Raw genomic sequence first — 17,250 nt, forward strand, 5'->3', positions numbered from 1 at the left:
CTTCACTCTATTGAAATATATCTACGCCTTCAGAACCACCAAAGGAGAGTCTTCCCATCCACCTACAGAATTATGCCGATACAAAACCACTCGGTCTGGTTTTCAAAAAATCTTTATCCTTTTCTCCTTGAAAAATGCTTTTTTACCACTTGCAGCACCTCAAAATATCAAAATGGCTTTAGCATGACCTTAGCTGGTAAAGGAAATTAAGAGAAGAACTAAAGGACTAGATAGTCTATAGGCAGATTACCCCTAATGGCTAAGAGACCTCTCTGCTCATACTTCCAATGTCTGCTCTATGAGCAACCACCAAGCTGGATTGCTACCTCAAGTGTAGCTTCTAAAACAAAACCCACCTAAACATAGGTTAAACCACAATTCTAAAAGATGTAAGGATCATTCTGATGCTCTTGTTTCTTCTAACAATTTTAACATACTTGCTAATTTTTAAGCAAAGCTTTAAAATTTCATTTGGATAGAATCCTCTTATAATAGTGTAAAGACAGAAAAAGATATCTTGGTTTACAATCTGTTATCTAGGAAATGTACCATTATAATTAAGTGAGAATAATACATGCCATGTTGAGAGTTTTTGAAAGTTTATTACTTAAGCTTATTTTAAAAGATACTAGAAATCAGTACATCTATAATGACAAATAGTATAATCATACAAAAAAATAAAATCAAGTGAGCATAAGTCACGACAAAGCAGGATTATTTACCTTAAAAACTACAAAAAATTTAATTCTGTCTAAAGTAGGGAGTAATTCAGATCTTCTCAACAATTAAGTGATGAGAGGTCATCACGGGGCACAGTACCAGAGAAGCCTTACTAAGAGAAGTCGGCAGTGAGGAAAAAAAGAGCCAACGGTGATTTGAATAATTCCGGGTGCAATCAGTTAAAGGGTTTATACAGACAAAGCAGGAGGAAACGTCAAAGCAGGAAGAAAAGTAAAATGTATTGAAACAGGTTTTCAGAAAGGTCCTAAATATCAGAAAGTAGTGAGACGCTCCTAAAAATTATCAAGCACAGCATGATAAAAATGTTTGACTCAGCTCTTAACAAAGAGGCAAACTAGGAATCTTTTGCAATACCTTTAAGGGTAAAGTGATGGTTATATGGGCTATGATGAGGTCACACAGAATACAAAAGAAAGGGTAGATTCAGCAACTAACCAGAGAAAGAGCAAAGAGTCAGGAGCCAAAGATATGTTACCTAGCTCCACACACTCAAAGGGCCCAGAAGTAATAGCACCTTAAAAGTAATGAGCACACCTAGCACCCATATTTTCATTTCAAAATACTATTTCCCACTAAAAGGAACCAGGGTTCCTTGCAGAAATGCCCAATTCCAAACTGGAGCGAGGGAGGTACAAGATGACACTGGAACATCTTGTGTCAGAAAGTAAGGAACTCTTCAAAAACAAAAACAAAAACAAAAAACTGATAGGGACATGTCAAAAGGACACAGGAGCCAGTTCGAAAGGTCTCTACTGGACAAATCCTGGACAATCTGGGCATCAAAATAATATGAACAGTAACAAATCATAACCTACTAAATAAAGTAGTACTCCAAGAGTCCATATTATAACTAGATAAATAAACAATAGGGGGAAAAATGTCAACTGATATAAGGAGTGATGGAGTTGGAGGTGGGGTGATTACTATTTCAAAATCACTACAATCAGGCTCAATTCAGACAAGAATCATCTGTGGATGCTAAATCGAGGGGGGTAGGATTTGATGAGGAGCAGACTATTGGCATAGTTTCAGAGCTCCCCATAGAATTCTTATGAGTTGCAAGGGTGAAAAGATTAATTATATAGTGGAAAACTGGACAACACCTGGAATGCATGATCAAAACCAACTTCAACAAGGAGGCGCTGTCAGATATCATGTGCCTCTGGCTGTGATTCCCTGAGGAGACATCACCACCTATGCGAGTACCGCAGCCAAGAATACATACCTTAATCTAATCTTAGGAAACATCAGATAAACCCAAACTGAGAAACGATCTATAAAGTAACTAGCTTCTATCTTTCAAAGTTGTCAACGTTAAGACAAAAGAAAGGCAGGGGAAGTTCCAGATTAGAGATCGGAAGTACCAGATTAGAGATTGAAAATCAAATGGAATGCATGATCCCAGACTAGAGGGAAATAGAGGACATTATTGGGACAAGGGATAAAACTGGAATGTGGACTGTATATTTCAGTATTTTATCAATGTTAAACTTAAGTGGTTTTATAAGAGAATATCCTTGTTTTTAGGAAATATATACTGAAGTATTAAGAGATCAAGGGACATGATTTATACAACCTACTCTTCGAACGGCTCAAAAAAGTTTATATACATATAAAAATATATACATATACAAATAAATTGTGTATCTGGGAAAAGGGAAGACAGGAGTTCTGTGTGTATTCTTGTAACTTTCCTGTTAAATTTGAAATTATTTCCAAGTAAAAATTTTTAAAAAACCAAAGACAAGGGAAATACTGAAACGAACTCACTGGGTTTTGCATAAGTTGTGTCTATTACAAATCAGGGCTAGAAATATAGATTTCGAAGTTATCCAAATAGCTAAAAGTTAAAGCCACAATAACTGTTGCATTCAAGGAAAAGTGTGTGTATACCACCAAGAACTTAAGAAAATCGACCGTATCTTATTAGACAGTGATGAAGGCTAATAAACTTACCGCCAGTGTTTTTCAACTCTTCGGCTAAGGGCAATTTTTTCTCCTACTTCTGTGCACACAGGATTAGTCAAAACGATTTTACCCAGATCAGCCTTGACTGCACTAACTCTTCCTCCTGTTGATAGTGATCCTATGTTCACCATGAGCACTTCATTCTTAGACAACTTTTGCACCTAAGGAAATAAATTGGGGAAAAATAAACCCCAAAATTGAGAAAATGCGTTCCAAAAATGACTGCTTAGTTTCCTATCTCCTTGCCAACAACAGAGGTCAGCAATTTTCCATCTCTGCTAACCCAATCTCACTGAGACTTTTAAAAATATCATGTGGATAATAAAAATGCCATGTCATCGTCATACGTTGACATACTTTTCCCTGTTTTGTTTCACTTTACTGCCATTTGGTTCTCGATGTTCAGGAAGTCAAATTTATTCACCTTTTTTTTCTTAGCAGTTTTTCAGCAATAAAGTATTTTTCTCTTTCACCTTTTTTTTCTTAATCCCATGTTAACTGTGAAATGAACCTCAAAACCGGTCTTAACATCACTGTCACTTTTTTTGAAAGAGGAATTACAGAAAGCACTTACCTTTGCTGCTTTCTTATCTCCTTCAGTGCGTACACCTAGAAGCCGTCTAAGCAAGAAATAGGATATTTCCAATTCTGTGAAGATCTCAGGTAAAGCTCCAACTGCACCGAGTACCTGCCCCACCATTCTGTCAGCCCGGCACAAAGTGGGGTCAATTTTTGTTCCAACTCCTGATATAAAATAAGATATATGTACATAGAATCCAATTTTTCCCCCATAAAGCTGTTTACCCCAAAACTTAGTCAAACAAGTACAGCACATGTCTATACATTTTAATACACACTTATATTTTCATAGTCACGTAACAGCTACATAGGTGTGAGAAAATACCTGTTTTTATCTGAAGAAACGGAATTGTAAACTCACAGGTTAGTTGGACATTGAGAAAAGATTCTTGATTTAAATTCTAAACAAAGGGCAAACAGAGATAATAGCCTAACTCAAAAATGAGTCTGAATATCCTTAATGAAGGTTGAAAAAATACAAAATTCATAAGTAGTCTGCAGAATATTTGCCTGCTATTTCTCCCCTGGAAAGCTGATCAAAAAGATAGTTTAAAGATTTCATATATGACTCTTGGGATCCACTTAAAAATACTTTAGCAGTGTGTCTTTCGAGGACGACAGGGAAGAAGATAGAAAGATGAAGTACAATTGGTAAAGTATGGATAATTGCTGAAGCTGGGTGGTGGCTACGCAAAAGTTATCATTAAACCATTCTCTACTTTTATGTTTGAAAAGTTCCATTAAGTTAAATTTTTAAAAACTTTTCTGGAGTTTCCTTGTTTATTAAGAAAAAAATCGTATACAGTAAATTCCTGATTATAGGATAAAGTAGAAAAATGAATTATATAGCCAAAAACTAGAGAATCAAAAGACAAAATCCTTCTTCATCAAACATTTTTTTCTTTTATCCAAAGGCTTAATACCTCTGACTAAATCTCACTGAATCCTGCCTTTTTAAGGATATCCGATAATACACTAAGTTGTAAGGGCCCAGGAAATCCATAAATTATCTAATTACTACACAATGGAAGTTATCTTCTGTTATTTCTACCTCAGTGTAAATATGATGACATGATTCAACTTACATTTGTGTGGGTAACTTTCTATTTGCAAAACATACATAAAAATCAACCTCTCTAACCCCAAAACTGTGTAGAACAACAATAAAAAGGTGCAGTTAAGTATTTTAAACACTGGGTCATGAAACTTATTGTGTTATTGCTAAAAAGGAGCTATTTTATATACTAAATCAAAATTTTTCTTTATGCTTATAATTTTTACAAACACATGAAACCAACTCATGACCTAAAATCAACAGCTTAATCATATATATATATTCCCCCATCCCATTCAATTATTCAAATATCCAATTAAAAAATCTCTATCTTTTTGGGTAATCTATTTTCCAAGAATATTCACAAATGAAAAGTGCAGGGATGAGGGGGAAATCCTTACCGATAAGACCTCCTGGAGCAGCATACTGAAGATCATTATGTTCCGCAAACAGTGATACAATTTTGGAAAAGATTGGTTTACACATGAGTTTTCCTTCACTATCTTTGGAAACAATACCAGGTCTGACTTCTATCTCCTGGCCCACCTGTAAAAATATAAATTAGTCATTAGAATTACTGTGGGGCAACAGGAAGACCACAAAACTAAAAAGGCAATCCTTTCTCTATTTCAAAGATCACTATTTAAAAAAAAAAAATGTGAAAGAGATCTTCAAAACCAGAACCATCCAACTGCCCAACTGTTTCTGAGCACCTAACACACAAACCTATCCCCATATAAAATGTGTTCCATACTCATGAGGAACCCATAGATGTCAGATACACTTATAAAACATAATAATACACAGACATCTATAACAAGCACTAGACACTATAAAAAAAAATTTTTTTCAACATGGAGTATCCATACTATTTTCCCAATTAAGACAAGAGAAAAACAAAACAAGAATGCAACGACCACTAGACTGGATGGTGAACATACAGTGGACTATACCGTTGTTGTATTATGAAGTTGTAAACCTGAAATTTATGTTATTAACCAATGTTATCTCAATTAAAACAAGAAAAACAAAACAACCAAAACCCAGTTTACCTTTAACACTCCTTTTAGAATACTACCACCAGCTACACCCCCCTTAAGGTCATCAACTTCACAGCCAGGTTTGTTGACATCAAAGGACCTAATAACTAAAAGAAAGCAAAACAAATTAAAGCCAATTCTGTTCATTTTAACTTTCAAAGAAATATTATTTTCTAAGTTAATTTTCTTCAAATAGTAGACACATAAAATTTACACCGAAGGGATGACTTTGTGACAAAATCTAACTTACTGCACTGCAGCCTTACTTATGATAGAAAAGTGGAAATAACTTAAAAGTTCATTGATAGGAGGCATATTATGGTACATCAATACTATTGGAGTATCACGCAGCTACTAAAAAAGAATGTTAGCGCTGTCTGTAATAATCTGGAATGATAACCCTCATATACTGTTAAGGATAAAAAAAAAACTAGTTACAAAAATAACATGCATATATGACCCCACTTCCACACCAGAAAAAACTAAACCAAAAAACATATGTTTACACATGATGATATGAACAAAGAGGGGTACGGGAATAATACACAACCGTTAACTTTGGTTACTTCAGGGCTAAGGGAGACAAGTGGGAGGCACCTCTTTATATGCCTCTATCAGGGACTGGTGCTCCTTTGAGTATCTAATGCCTGATGATCTGAGGTAGAGCTGAGGCGGTGATGCTAGCACTGGGGAGTGGCTGCAAATACAGATGCTTTGCTCGCTCGCCCGCTGCTCACCTCCCACTCATCTGCTGTGTGGCCCAACTCCTAACAGGCCACGGAACACTACTGGGGGTTAGGGTCCCCTGCTTTATATTATATGACTTCTATAATAAAAATTTAGTTTTAAAACTACAAAACAACTCTAGGACTATGTGACCTTCACTTAGGTCCTGAGAGCAGCGACCCTTAACAAGAGGTATGCCATCACAATCACCCAAGAGAACACTTCCCACAACTATTAGGGGGACCCCAGGTGAAGGCCCAGAGGGGATCAAATGAGTCTGTTTTGAAAAGGCTCCTACATCTCTGTGTAGGAATCACAAGCTCAGATGATCAAATTATACCAATATTGGCACTATAAACTTAAAGTGAAAGAACATGAAAGTCTTCGTTAATGGTACAAGGAAATCAATTGAATGGAAGTTCTCATATCCTGTTCCTTACTAAAATATTATAATTCCATAGAGAATACTGTATTACTCCATCCTGATCACATTCCATATATTGAGCATAAGGTTAAAAGTTACTTCTGCATTCAGGACTCTGTTTCTCATCCAGTAATGAAATCTAGTACTACCAATACAATCGCAGAATTCATTGATTACAAAAAAATTTTATGGGGATTGTGTAATTTATTAACACCTCTGCAGAAAGAGGAAATAGTAATAAACACCCTTAAGGGTGAACCATCAATGTGGAAAAGATCCCATGAAGAGTTAAAACCCCAAGAAATCAGGATATGAAATATACTTTTATAATATTAAAAAATACATTTTTATAATATTATTTAAAAAGAGTTAAAGATAGATCCTATCACTTACCAATGAGTCGGGGTTCTGAAGTAAAGTCTCTTGGGGGTACTGGAATTTTCTTTACTATGTACTCACAGACAACTTCAATATTGTATTTCAGCTGAGCAGAAATTGGAATAATAGGAGCTCCTTCTGCTACTGTACCTATATGACAAAATTCAGAATAATCAAAATTCTTCAGTTTTATAAAACTTGTTCTATACATGTTACATGAAACAATTAAGATTACTAAAATAGATGCCTAAATATCCCCACACAAATGCCTGCAACAGGTAGAAAGTGATCATCCTGTTTAGAAACATGGCTGTATTGTTTGTTTTTACTCCTGAAAATGAATATTATTCCCGTTAAGGGAAAAATGTTAAAATATATTAATAAGATATACTTAACATACTAAAATAATAAAACTGCTTAAGAAATAAAATACTAACACTCCTGGGAAAGAGCACTTTACTAGTTGAAAGATTTCTAATAACATGTAATTAACCTCCCAATAAATGTCAATATAAAATTACAGACTCTTTGCTAATCGAAGATTGCTACATATATAATGTTTGCTCTTTATTAATTATATATCAAATAGGCTGGTCGAAGAAATGGAACGTAATTAGATTTTAATCAATATGACTTATTCTTTCTCATTATGATAGAACTGGGTCCATGGGAAGTCAACCTAACAAGAAAAACAAGGCGGAGAGAGAATCAAATGTCAACAATAAGATTCATCATGTCTTCCCTGAAATGAAAAACACTACACTGTCAGAAATGGACTATAAAGATTAAATAAATGACTGTCAGTTCCAATTCTCAAAGTAGCTATTCAGTAAGACTTAAGTTTTTTTAAAAAACATTTTATTATCACTGAAGTTTTTTTTTTAATCTGATAGTTTCTAGAATACTTTGGTTCTACCTTTCAGCCAGCAAAAATATACTTTAGTCTATCAAATTCAGAAACACAGATTTCACAAGTTGCATCAAGTAGCTAACAAGTAGAAGGTAGAGAAAAATAAGGTTTAAGACCTATAAATTTAGATAATCTGGAGTTAATTTAACATCTGGTATCTGGATTGCCTCTCAAAGTGATTCATAGATGCATTAGATATTATGGCTTCTTACCTTGTACAAATGCAAGGATCTGTTCATACTGTTCTTTAGCCTGGCTTTCTTTTACCAAATCAATTTTATTTTGTAGAATCAAAATATGCTTCAGTTTCATGATTTCTATAGCAGCCAGGTGTTCAGATGTCTGAGGCTGAGGACAAGACTCATTACCAGCTAGATAATGAAGAAAAAAAAAGATGCATGAGCATCAGCTAAAAATATTTTCCAGGAAAAGCAAATCCACGAGACACAGAAAGCAGATTAAGGCTGCCAGGGGCTTGGAAAGGGTGAAACAGTGACTGCTTAATACAGCGGTCCCCAACCTTTTTGGCACCAGGGACCAGTGCTCCTATGAGAATTTAATGCCTGATGACCTAAGGTGGGGTTGAGGTGGTGATACTAGTGCTGGGGAGTGGCTGCAAATACAGATGAAGCTTCGTTCTTCCACTGTTCACTCCTACTGTGTGGCCCAGTTCCTAACAGGCCACAGATTGCTACTGGTCCGTGGCCCAGGGGTTGGAGACCCCTTAATAAGAATAGCATTTCCTTTTGAGATAATGAAGATATTCCGGAACTAGACAGTGGTGATGCTTGTACAACACTGTCAATGTACTTAATGTCACTGAATTTTACACTTTAAATAGCTAAAATGGTTAAATTTCATGTCATGTGTATTTTACCAAAAACAAACAAACAAAAAAACCTTAGTATCTAATAAAAGAATTGTTTGAACACCCTAGCTCCACTCAAGGAAAAAGTCCTAGATATTACTGCCAAGTGTCCAACTTTTGCCCCTGCTTCCCCTGTGTGTGTGTGCATTCACTGAAGTCTCCCAATCATTTGGCTTTCATTACTGGTCCTAAGCAAGAAGCTTGGAATCAGCAAGTTTGGCATCTCGGGGTCTGCCCTCAGCTTCTGCCCTCAGCTTCTGCTCAGGCATAAGGCTCTACCCAGTATTAGAGATATTCTGACTAGTATTAGAGATATGATGATCCTCCCCAAGCAGTGACGTTCAGATGTCCTGTACTATGTTTATTTGGCATATTTTTAAAAATTATATCCCATAGCAACAAAATCTCTTGACAGCTCACATAAGGAAGGTAGCACAACCCTAGCCTTGAAAACCCCAATTCAGGTCTAGACTTCAGCACTTAAATTATGAGATCTGCATCTAAACCAAAACATTATACACCAGTGTTGCAGTGGAAAGTGAGACAAAAATACATATACTTTTACATGTAAATTTAAAATGAAATTATTTCATGTGATCTAAGTGGGAAAAATGCACTATTTACTTTTTAAAATATACATTACCATAAGAATTCTCACTAGACATCAGCCTTGGGTCTATCTTGTTTTAATATTTTGTGATCGCTGGTTGGCAGCGATGTCATTCTGGATGACATGTTGGTTTCCATTTGTGTCAGACATGTTGGTTTCCATTTGTGTCACACTTAGGTAATGGATATAGCCCTTAAAGGTCTTAGTTCTCCCTTAAATATTCCATCTTGGATTTGCTCTACATTGTCCAAACCAATTCTGATGTATTTACCTATCAACAAAAGAGCTGCATCCATCACGGCTGCACCGTTCAGCATAGTAGCCATCAAAATATCGTGGCCAGGACAGTCAACAAAGGAAACATGTCTAATAATGGAAAAATAACAATCAGCGCTAAGATCAATCAATACTTTAAGATGCAACTTATAGTTTTCCTAAAATCAAATCACTTTAAATGTAGAATGTGAATATTACATATGAATATGGAATAAAAATATGGAAATAATTCTTATTGCTATAAAGTCAAGTGGCTACAGGACTTGGTGTTTCTAGACCCTGGAAATAAGATTACCTACTGGCTAAGAGTGAACACTGCACAGCATTATAAAGCAAATAAAATTAGCTATGTGTAGAAATAACTGAAGAGCCAGAAACTCTCAAATCCGATGAAAATAAATACAGTATAGAGCAGCAGTCCCCTACCTTTTTGGCACCAGGGACCAGTGCTCCTATGAGAATCTAATGCCTGATGACCTGAGATGGAGCTGAGGCGGTGATGCTAGCGCTGGGGAGTAGCTGCAAATACAAATGAAGCTTCGCTTGCTCGCCCACCCCTCACCTCCTGCTGTGTGGCCCAGTTCCTAACATACCACAGACCGGTACCGGTCCATGCCCCAGGATTTGGGGACCCCTAGTATAGAGTGTATATTGGGAATGTCATCGATTTCAAAGCCAAAAATAGTGTTAACAAAATGGGCATTGCCATCAGAAAAAATAAAGTGCCAAAAATTTCTCTAACACCTGGAAAAGCTGAACTGCCAATCTGTAGTGGAGATGGCAGCACTATTTTAACAAACCTATGCTACTCAATAAGAATCATTACTTTTAAAAAGTGTGTGCTCACACTGTCATGATCTAAAATAGGGGTCAGCAAACTATGGCCCTTAGGCCAAATCTGGCCCACTGCCATACCCACTCATGCACATACAGTCTATGCCTGCTTTCAGAACACAAGAGCAAAGCTGAGTAGCTAAAATAGAGAACTCATGGCCTGCAAAGCCATAAATATTTACTATCTGGCCCTTTATAGAAAAAGTTTGATCTCTGATCAGGGCCAAAACTAGGGTGAGGCAAGTGAAGCACTTGCCTGGGGTACAAAATTTAAGGAGGTGTCAAAAAACGAAAAAAAAAAAAATCAAGATAATTAAAATTTAAATTTAATATTTTAAAAAAACAAAATTAATGCAAAAATCCATAATAAACATCAAAATTTTAAATGAAGGAAAAAAAAAAGGATCAGTAATAATGCCATGCTGAGCCAAAAACAAGCCAGAAAGAAAAGTGATACTGAAGCAAGGGGGGAAAAAAAAATCAGTAATTTTGAGCCTATCTTTATTTAAACCAATGACATTCTATTTATCATGATTTTTTTGCATTAATTTCTAAAAACACTGTCCCAAATACTACTTAACTCCTGAGGGTTTTTTGTTTGTAGCCTCCCCCACCCCCTTAAACTCTGGGCCCAAGGCAAGGGCCTCACTTATCTCTCTTTAGTCCCAGCCCTGTTTCTGATTTAAAATTTCCTTGTGGTGCATCTCCAAACCCCATAAACATCACTAGGTGGATGTCAGTAATCCCTGATGAAGAACTAAGATATGAATCATATTCAGAAAATAGATGAATAACAACAGAAACAACACTGTTTAGAAGAAATTTAGGAAGCCTGACAAAAAGAATCTCTTAAATCCAATGAGCTGTTTCCTTCCATTCCATTCTGCTTATGTGGTACTCTTTCTTTAGAGAACTTGCATGTATCTTAAGTTTAAATACTTGACTTTTCAAATTATTGTCACTATAGACAATAAAATAATAGAAAAATGACAAAATCATTCAGCAATTAGGTTCATCGTTTAATATGTCAGTTAAATATTTCAAAAAGCACCAATCACGAGACAATACAATATGAAGTATAAAGTGTTTTTTAGCACAAAAGAGGTCACCTGACTAATTTGAAGTTCCCTTTGGTCCCCGGAATGTCTGTAGGAAACTCATCAGGTGTACTACTTCCACAGGATTTATAACATTCTGGCCGAGGACAACTTGGGTCATCAAGTTTATAAATCTAAAGATTTCAATAAAAAAAAGATTTGGACTTGTTATCCACATATTCCAATTAAAGTTTGTTTCCAGTTCCACAGTACAGAGCTCACCTTAGCATTAGCATATCCAAGCTTGATTGTAATATTTCTCTCTAGCTCATTTTTGAACCTGACAGTGTGAACTCCAGAAATAGCTTTTACAACTGTGGATTTCCCATGAGCTACATGACCAATTGTACCTACAGAGAAAGTACAAAAAATGAATTCACGTACATTCCAATTACACCAAATATTTTTTCAAGTAGTGTTAGAGTAGAAAACTCAAATCCATAACTAACTAACTATAAATATCAACATAAAACCAACAGTGACTTCAATTTTTGCTCCTACATATTCTTTTCGACTAAAACATTCTAATATGGGTTGAAGAGAACTTTCCATGTAACTGACAACCTTGTTCAAAAACCATACTCAGCATACTAAAAGCTATTCATCTTATGTTCTTAATCGCAGAAAAGGCCGCCTTCATTTAAAATAAATGCTCAACTGAAAAATACATAAATATCTTGTATATTAAGAAACTTTCCAGCATTTCCAGAGTGAAATAAATAGGTATGATGAGCCTTGACACAACCAAAAGAAATGTATGAAAATGAGAAAATCCAGGTTTAATTATGGTAATGCTGTTAAAGGTAGCATGTATCATAACTTTTTAATAGCCTGATGGTAGAGCTTTGCTTTTAATTAGGTTTTACTGTGCTGTTTGTATAGACTCTCCAAAACACAAAATTGACATTCAGTTCTAGGTAACAATTAAGTTAAAAAAAATTCTACTTAATAATAGCTTATATAGCAAATAAAACTTTCAAAAACTCTGCCCTTGCAATAACCCTGTGTGGCAAATACGGCCACATTTTTACCTCTTCCTTAAAGTGCTACGTAACTACACATCGCCTTATGCTATTAACCCTCTCATGTCTCTATCTTTTCTTCTCACCTAGTCTGTAAGGTAGACATGGGCAACGTGCTTCTCCCCCAAAATCTAGCAGGTGCTTTGCTCACAAGAGCTCAACGTCTATTTCTTGAATATCCACGTTCTCATATAATTCAGGTAATCACACAAAAGGAGAGGTTAAAATTATTTGAGATCAAGCAAGTCAAGTCTCCAAGAAGTTTTTCTTATCTTACCTATATTAATTGTGGCTTGTCTGCTGATAACTTCGTGTGAAAGTGGGGTCAATTTGGTAACATCCTGCAATCAAACATTTATTTTTAATTCGCTGTACGTAAGGCAAATCACAAATTTTCCTTTGATTTTACATTTGATCTACAGCTCGCCGCCATGTGAACAGCTCTCTTCTACTTCTAAAGCGCTTTTCCTGTATAAGCAATCTTGTATTCTGATGACTGGGAAGCCCTAAGAATCCTTCATCGTTACACGAAACTACACCTCCACTCACTGTTGGAGATGTGGAGGTCCGTGGACACCCGACTTTGACCGCAATTAGCACTGAGGACAGTGTAAACACTCCCTTCCCAGACCTTGAAAAGTGAAAACCTTACTGACATTTAACACTACTTCGAGATCCCACGATCTCACAACCCCCTGCCCAGCTCACGCACTGCCGAGGTGCCGGCGGCGGCGCCCGCGCGGCTTTGGGAGCCCAGCTCCCGAGTCGACCATGCTCCCGACAGCCCGGCACTGTCTCATCTGAACGCCTCCTGGGAGGCCCTGTCATCCCCACTCCTGAGCTCACTCCGCATCCTCCCAGAGCGAAACCTTACCAAGGTGGCAAGATCCTGGCGAGAAAGATGCGGTTGCCCCAGAGTCACTCCAGCCTCGCCTCCCGCCATCTTGCCTGAAGAGGAAGCAAGTCGCCCCTGCAACTGCCTGATCGTACGCAGGCCCTCTAGTGCGAAGGAGGCGGGGAGGAGCGAAGGCGGGTAGGCCGACTGGGGCCCAGGCCTGGGAAAGGAAGGTGACCGCTGCAGCAGGGTCTCGCTGCTTGCACTTCTTTCCGCTTGGATTCATATAGTACCTGCCAGCAGGCTGACTGGAAAACACGAGGTAAAGTTTCGGGATCTATTCGTCGCAGACATATTGGTTATTCGCGCAGGCAGCGCTGAGGTCAGCCCTGTAAAAGGCCCCTTGCTAGGCGGGTGAAACTAACGTCGCGCGCGCTGGCGAAGGAGAAGTCATTTCCGTTTCTCGTGGGGATGGCCGGAAGGGTTTCCCGGAACCTGGGAATGTTACTCTGAGTGTGAGAACCGGCAGTGGGAACCTCCTTCTTTGCTGAGTTCTCTAATTTAATAAGCCGAAGTCGGCTCGGGTCCGGCCCACCTGTGACGAGGCTCTTGGTCGGGAGGGGGCCACGCCCTGAGCAGGCCATGCTTGCGGCGGCTCGCGCCACCTGGCGAGCGGCGGAGAGGGCGCCCTCGCGCGGAGGTTCGGCGGCCCAGGGATGGCAAAAGCAAAGTCTAACTTGTTCTGGGAGAGGAGAGGTTTCTAGAGCCTGGGAGGTGATCCTTGGTGGCGGTAGAGTGCACACAAAATGGAGTTAACTTAGGATAGAAACTAGGTGTCGTTTAGAGCGGCCAAAGAGGTTTTTTAAAAAGCTGACCCAAGGGAACCCGCTTCTTTAATGGAAACATTACCAATAAATCGGTATTTTAAAACTTAAATGTGTTGAGACTTTCTTAACCTTTTTCATCGAGTGTTAAAAAGAATTCGAGGGAGTTTTGTTTCTCCCCATTCATTTATATGCTTTACAAATTTTCTGTCATGAACAGGTAATCGTTTCTAGTCAGAAAAAGTTAAGAAGAGGTGAATAAGAATTTAGGAATTTAGGTTACCTGTGTTCATTGAATACTTAAGTAAAATTAAAAATGTTTTCTATCATAAATTTTAGGTACAACAGTATACCTAAAATAGGAAGTTATGTTTCAATAAATGCATTAATTGGTTATGTAATGGTAGAAACTACAATATATTGTATTTGGGTGGAGGCATTTCTAAATTTAGGAACTTAAAGTTTATAAATTTAGAATTTATTTTTCATTGTAAATAATTGTACCAGTCAACTCATAAAACCCAATGAGGTGATAAGAATGTGGAATTAGTGGTAATGGTTGCACAACTTTGTAAATATACTAAAAACCCGTGAATTGTGCAGCTTAAAAGGGTAGGTCTTATGGTATGTGAATTATATCTCAATATAAAAGTCATTGTTAATAAATAGAACAATATGCTTCACTGTCAGAAACTTTTGGCAATAGAAACGTCACAAGAAATAATAATAGTAGTTAAACATTGGCACCAACTTAACAAGTATTGACTTTATTTAATCTTTACAACAATCTGATGAGGTATATATTATGATTACCATTTTACAGGTGAAGAAACAGTCCTAAAAAATTGAATAGCATATCCACGATAAGTAGCACAGCTAGAATTCATAGTTAATAACAAGTATGCTTTTTAAAAAAAAAAATCGGTTTATTGAAGTAAAATTTGCATACCATAAAATTCACCCATTGTAAGTGTACAATTAAGTGATTTTTAGTGAGTTTACAGAGTTGTGCAATCATCACCACAATCCAGATTTTGAATATTTCTATCACCCCCAAAGAGATCCCAAGGTGTCCATTTACAGTTTCTTTCTGTGTCCCCAGGCAACCACTAATGGTCTGTCTCCATAGATTTGCCTTTTCTGGACATTTTATATAAATGGGCTCATACATATATGGTCTTTTGATTCTGGCTTCTTTCACTTAGCATAATGGTTTTGAGGTTTATCCATGTTGTAGCTTCTATCCATAGTTGTTTATTCCTCTATTGCTGAATATAATTCCACTGTATGGACTTACCACATTTTGTTGATCCATTCACCAGTTGATAGATATTTGGATTGTTTCCACTTTTTGGCTATTGTGAATACTAGTGCTATAAACATTTGTATACACATTTTTGTTATTTGTGAATAATGCTGCTGTGAACATTTGTGTACAAGTTTTTATAAAAACATGTTTTCATTTCTTTTGGTAAATATCTAGTTGTGCAATTGCTGAGTCCCATGGTAAATGCATGTTTATATTTAACTTTTTTAATTGAATTTTTATAAAAATTTATTTGAGCCAAACAGAGGGTAAGTCTAGAAGCGAGATCTCAATAGACTGAGGAAATGCTTCCTATGTTAACCTTTTGAGGAACAAACTTTTCCAAAGTGGCTGCAGTATTTTACATTTCCACCAACAATGCATAAGGGCTGCAGTTTCTCCACATCTTCACCAACTAGATATCACACTATCACCATATCACAGCTTGATTTTTTTTTTATTATAGACATTCTAGTAGATGTGGTTTAAATTTGCATTTCTTTAATGACAAATGATATTGAGCATCTTTTTATGTACGTATTAGCCATTAGTATCTCTTCTTTGGTAAAATATCTATTCAAACCCATTTTAAATTGGGTTGTTTTGAGTTGCAAGAGTTTTAGAATATTCTGGACACAAGTCTATCAGATACATGATTTGCAAATGTTTTCTCCCAGTCTGTAGCTTGTCTTTTCCTTTTCTTAATGGTGTTTTTGAAGAGCAAAAGTTTTTAGTGTTGATGAAGTCCAATTTATTTATTTTTATGAATCATGCTTTTGGTATATTTAAGAACACTTTATCTAACCCAAGGTCACAAAGATTTACTCCTGTTTTCTTCTTAAAGGTTTATAGTTTTAGCTCTTATATTTAGGCCTATGATCTATTTTGAGTTAATTTTTGTGTATAGTGTGAAGTAGGGTTTAACTCCATCCTTTCGTGTGTGCATATTTAATTGATCCACCAGTATTTGTTGAAAAGAATCCTCTCCCTATTGAATTGCCTTGTCACCTTTCTTAAAAATAAATTGACCATAAATTGGTCATAAGAGCGTTTATTTCTGGACCCCGTTCCATTGATCTATATCTCTATCCTTATGCCAGTACCACAGTGTCTTGATTTCTGTAGTTTAATGGTACATTTGAAATAGGAAAGCGTAAGTTCTTTAACTACATTCTTTTATTCTTTTTCAAAATTGTGTTGGCTCTTCTAAAGTCTCATTTCCATACAAATTTTAGGATCAGCTTGTCAATTTCTTCCTAAAAGCCTGCTGGGTTTTTGCTAGGGGTTGTTTTGAATCTGTAGATCAATTTCAGGAGAATCACCAACTTGATGTTGAGATTTCCAATCCCAGAGGGCCATTCTGCCTTACCTGTGCTTAGCATTCCAACACCCACAGAAGACAGTGCTGCTCTTTTCCCAGTTCTCTGGACAGCTTGAAGCTCACCGGTCCTTGCAGCCAGGTCTGGTCCCCTGCTGTTCACGTGTGCTTCCCTTGCTTCCACTTCAGCTACCCAGCCCCGAGCTTAGGCGGCCAGAACTGACTTACCTAAAGTCCCTCTCTGCCCTGAATCAGGACAAAGACATTTTGTCCTGAGAGCGATGCGATCACTGTTTTTTTTTTTTTTTAAGAACTTAGTTTTAGAACTAATAAATAACTTCAGAGCCTAGATTCAATCCCGTCTCTATCCTTAACCACAGTCCCCAAACCCTAAAGCTGTGTTTCTGGCAACAGTAATTACTGGAGGCTTTTTTTTCACT

At 36.9% G+C, this 17,250-nt stretch overlaps 1 protein-coding gene across 1 annotated transcript in view; it reads right to left on the reverse strand.

Annotated features, from left to right (window-relative positions):
• EIF2S3 (eukaryotic translation initiation factor 2 subunit gamma) overlaps positions 1 to 13,750 on the reverse strand; it is a 15,610-nt gene extending 1,860 nt beyond the window's left edge. Inside the window, exons 1-11 of the mRNA XM_006911602.3 lie at positions 13,402 to 13,750; positions 12,805 to 12,868; positions 11,728 to 11,855; positions 11,518 to 11,639; positions 9,570 to 9,664; positions 8,033 to 8,191; positions 6,926 to 7,060; positions 5,395 to 5,489; positions 4,744 to 4,888; positions 3,284 to 3,453; positions 2,698 to 2,870 (exon numbers count right to left, since the gene is read on the reverse strand). Coding sequence (XP_006911664.1) covers positions 2,698 to 2,870; positions 3,284 to 3,453; positions 4,744 to 4,888; positions 5,395 to 5,489; positions 6,926 to 7,060; positions 8,033 to 8,191; positions 9,570 to 9,664; positions 11,518 to 11,639; positions 11,728 to 11,855; positions 12,805 to 12,868; positions 13,402 to 13,470 — 1,355 coding nt within the window. The 5' untranslated portion in view covers positions 13,471 to 13,750. The remainder of the gene's footprint in view (positions 1 to 2,697; positions 2,871 to 3,283; positions 3,454 to 4,743; positions 4,889 to 5,394; positions 5,490 to 6,925; positions 7,061 to 8,032; positions 8,192 to 9,569; positions 9,665 to 11,517; positions 11,640 to 11,727; positions 11,856 to 12,804; positions 12,869 to 13,401) is intronic.
• Between the last annotated feature and the right edge of the window lie 3,500 nt (positions 13,751 to 17,250).

Source organism: Pteropus alecto, unplaced genomic scaffold (genome assembly GCF_000325575.1).
Source record: "Pteropus alecto unplaced genomic scaffold, ASM32557v1 scaffold23, whole genome shotgun sequence".
In the NCBI taxonomy this organism is placed as follows: Eukaryota; Metazoa; Chordata; class Mammalia; order Chiroptera; family Pteropodidae; genus Pteropus; species Pteropus alecto.